A 4,037-nucleotide genomic window follows, 5' to 3' on the forward strand; every position below is an offset into this window, starting at 1 on the left:
TATAAGAAATTTTGTGACCCAACACTATTCCCTCAAGCACCATGAAGTGACATTTCCCCATTCAGAATGAGGTTCGTTTTCTGGCACCTGTCTAAAACAAGAGAGAGATTAGTCATACAGTTATCAAATGATGATCCAAAGACTGAGAAGTCATCCATGAAGACTTCCATATGCTTTTCTAGCATGTCAGCGAAAATGGAAGTCATGCACCGTTGGAAGATGGCAGGAGCATTACACAACCCGAATGGCATTCTTCGGTAAGCAAAAACACCATACGGGCATGTGAATGCTGTCTTTTCTTGGTCTTCTGGCGCTACAACAATCTAATTATACCCGGAGTATCCATCTAAAAAACAGTAGTAGTCGTGCCCGACTAACCTCTCCAACATCTGGTCAATAAATGACAAAGGAAAATGGTCCTTCCTAGTTGTTGTGTTCAACCTTCTGTAATCAATGCAAACGCGCCACCCGGTTATTGTTCGCGTGGGAATTAGATCATTTTTTTCATTCCTTATTATGGTGGTCCCCCCCTTTTTTAGGGACAACGTGCACCGGGCTCGCCCACGGACTATCAGAAATGGGATATATAAGACCTGCATCCAACAATTTTACCACTTCTTTCTGAACCACTTCCTTCATTGCCGAATTAAGTCTCCTCTGTGGTTGGACTACCGGCTTGTGGTCATCTTCCATGAGGATTTTATGCATGCACACAGTGGGGCTAATACCCTTCAAATCCTCAATTGCCCATCCAATATCATTTTTGTACTTTTTCAAGACTCGAATGAGCTTTTCTTCTTGGATATTCTGAAGGCCTGAGTTTATGAGAGCAAGATATTTTCCTTCAGGTTCGAGAAATACATATTTGAGATTGTCAGGAAGTTGCTTCAACTCTGTTCCCTTCTTAGGTTCTTCATTCTCCTCACTATATTGAGGTAGGCGTAAATCGTCCCACCGGCGTGGTCGAGATCCTTTCCACGGGGTTTGTGCGTTCAACAAGGCAAGCACTTCAGATTCCCTGTTGTCCACCTCTTTATCCGACTCGAAAATGGACAAACTTAACACTCTTTCCAAAGGTGACTGGGGTGTATGCAAAGGGTTATCATATGTCGTCACCTATTCCAGAACCTCTATAGTATGATTGGTACAAATATCATCCTTGTACCTCATGGTGTTTCAAACATCGATTTTCAATTCCTCATCATAAACCTTCAGTGTCATTGTTCCTTCTTCTATGTTTATCAAGCACCATCCCGTTTCTAAAAAGGGTCTCCCCAGAATGAGAGGGATCTCTTTATCTTCCGGCATTTCAAGAATTACAAAGTCCACCGAAAATACAAACTTATCAATTTTCACCAGAACATCTTCAACAATGCCATACGGTTTCTTGACCGAATGATCGGCGAATTGGAGTGTCATTCTGGTATCTTGCACAACCCATATACCAAGCTTCTTGTAAATAGACAACGGCATGAGACTCACACTAGCTCCCAGATCAATAAGAGCTTTGTTGAACGACCTATCTCCAATAGCACATGGAATAGTGACAACTCCTCGATCCTTCTTCTTCATCGGAATCTTCATACCCTGCAAAATAACACTACAAGTTTCGGTTAGAATAATTGGGTTAGTGTCGGTGACCCGCCTCTTAGAAATGATATTCTTCATGAACTTGGCATACGTAGGCATTTGTTCAAGTGTCTCCAACAACAAAATGTTAATTTCCAGCTTCTTGAATAACTCTAAGAATTTTTCAAAGTTTTTCTCATGTTGCCCTTTTTTCTTGTTTCTAGTGGGGAATGGGAGCTTAACAACCGGCTTGGGCTCAATGACTGTTTCTTTCACAATCGGTTTCGGTGCTACCACTTCTTCTCTAACAACTTCATTGTCTTTGATCTCAAGGTCCACTTCGATCAATTGGTCTTCCTCTTCATCCACTTCCTCAACAACTTCATCAATTTTACCATTTCGTGTTATCACCGTGCTAACATTATTATGCTCTCTAGGATTTGTCACGGTTGCACTAGGTAAAGCACCTTGTGCTTGAGAACTCGAAGCTAGTTGCTGAGCGATTTTCCCCTTTTGGACTTCAAGATTCTTTATAGATGCCATGGTGTTTTTCTGATTGTTCTGGGTTTCTTCTTGAAATTGAACATTATGGGCAGTCATTCTTTCAATTACAATTTCCCAATCAGCTTTCTTAGGGGCCTGTTGTTGCTGTTGTTGTTGTTGATATTGAGTTTGGTACTGACCATGTTGAGGAGCAGTTCCTTTTTGGTCTTTCCATGAGAAGTTGGGATGATTTTTCCAACCCGGATTGTATGTGTTGGAATAAGGATTATTCTGCTTCAAAAATTTAATTTCCTCCACCTGTTGAGGAGTTGCAAAACAATAACAAGTTTGGTGCGGACCACTACAAATTTCACAGCATACAGTAGGGACCGGTTGGACCTGTGCCACCGGTTGGGTGCCTATATTAATCTCCTTCAGCTTCTTATCAACTTCAGCAACTATAGTATCTTCAATACGAATTTTATTAGTTTCCAGCTTTAAATCTATAACCCCTTATGGTTTTCTTTGACACCTATCATACAACTCCATGTGCTCATTAGCCGCAATAGCTTTAATGATCTTCTTGATACTGGTGACTGTTGAAAAATTTGTGGAACCACCGGCTGCGGTATCAATCAGCTGTTTGGTCTTTATTTTAAGACCGTTCACAAACATGTGCATTTGTTCAGTTGCATCCATGTTATGGGTTGGGAAGGCTACCAGAACTCTCTTGAATCTCTTATAGGCGTCTCCCAAAGTTTTCCCATCCTTCTGCTTAAAATTCAGAATTTCATACCTCTTCTGCAGAAATACCGACGCTGGAAAATACTCATTCAGGAATGCCTTTTCCATTTCTTCCCAAGTTGTGATGCTACCGACAGGTAAAGAATAAAACCATTCTTCAACTTCTTCCGCTAAGGTAAACAGGAACATTCTCAATTTCTTGGTTTCTTCAGTATGACCATCAATTTTCAGAGTGTTGCTCATGGTCAGAAACCTCTGCAAATGCTTGTTTGCATCTTTATTCACTTTTCCAGTAAAATGATTCCTTTCAAGCTGATTAATGGTACTCGGGTGTAGCTGGAAATTAGCCACGTTCACTGGTTGGTTGACAATAGTTAATCTGCCGGTTTGTGCATTGGCACCTCCGTAGTCTCCCAACAGTCTTTCTGCTGGCGGTGGAACATCAGCCATAGTTTTGATCTCTCTATCGGAACCTGAATCTGAGTTTGAATGGATGAAAAGTTGTTCTTCGTCTGATTCTAATCTGGCTAATCGAGCTTGTCTGAGTCTTGCCCGTAAGGTTCTCTCGATTTCTGCGTCAAAAGGAAAATCAGCTGAGGCCTTACCTTGCATACAAATATCAGACACAGATTAGTTGATATAATTGCAACAAAATATTCAAATTGTGATAATTTTAAACTTATATTTGGCAATCCCCGACAACGGCTCCAAAAACTTGATCGAAAAATAGCAAGTGTACTATTTTTGCCGATGTAGTAATAAGAGGGATGTTTCCCAAAGATCGATCTCGAGGATTGCGCATCAATATAAAGGTAAATAGTCACTCAATTGAACAAAAGTAATAGTTATGGTTTTGGAGAATTCATTGTAAGGAAAAATATAATAAATAAATATTTTCATAAGTTAATATGATATGCCAAGGAAGGTGTATAAAAATCTCCTATAATGACCCTTGAGTGTATATCTCCTTAATACTGAACATTGTTTCAGTTACCGAATCTTAAGATTATTTCCCCCTAAGACCTCGGAGGGAGACCTTTGGTATTCAATTTAATCTCTAAGTCCTTAGGTGATTATGATGAAACCAAACATTTTAATTTAACAAGAATAATCCGGTAACCATAGGGTATCCCTAGTCCTAGGTGATCTCTACTATGGTTTCACTGTATGAAAACCTTAACCATTGCAGTCCTGCTAATCGTTAACCATACATCAATCTTAATTTTTGTCATAAAGAAAGC

General features: G+C 40.0%; 1 protein-coding gene across 1 annotated transcript; it reads right to left on the minus strand.

Moving 5' to 3' along the window:
* Positions 1-504: 504 nt before the first annotated feature.
* On the minus strand, positions 505-2,112 carry LOC127131112 (uncharacterized). The gene is made up of 2 exons (XM_051060046.1): positions 1,210-2,112; positions 505-1,116 (listed from the first exon to the last, which is right to left on the minus strand). Exons 1-2 carry the CDS (start codon positions 2,110-2,112, stop codon positions 505-507), a joined length of 1,515 nt encoding a protein of 504 aa, XP_050916003.1.
* Between the last annotated feature and the right edge of the window lie 1,925 nt (positions 2,113-4,037).

This window comes from Lathyrus oleraceus, chromosome 3, assembly GCF_024323335.1.
Source record: "Lathyrus oleraceus cultivar Zhongwan6 chromosome 3, CAAS_Psat_ZW6_1.0, whole genome shotgun sequence".
Classification (NCBI taxonomy): Eukaryota; Viridiplantae; Streptophyta; class Magnoliopsida; order Fabales; family Fabaceae; genus Lathyrus; species Lathyrus oleraceus.

What these genes read in the sequence shown, in the direction of transcription:
- LOC127131112 (XM_051060046.1), bottom strand. Translation starts at nt 2,112, where the DNA reads ATGGCATCTATAAAGAATCTTGAAGTCCAAAAGGGGAAAATCGCTCAG. An exon ending in AAGGAACAATGACACTGAAG is followed by an intron (nt 1,117 to 1,209) that starts GTTTATGATGAG and finishes GTTCTGGAATAG; the next exon opens with GTGACGACATATGATAACCC.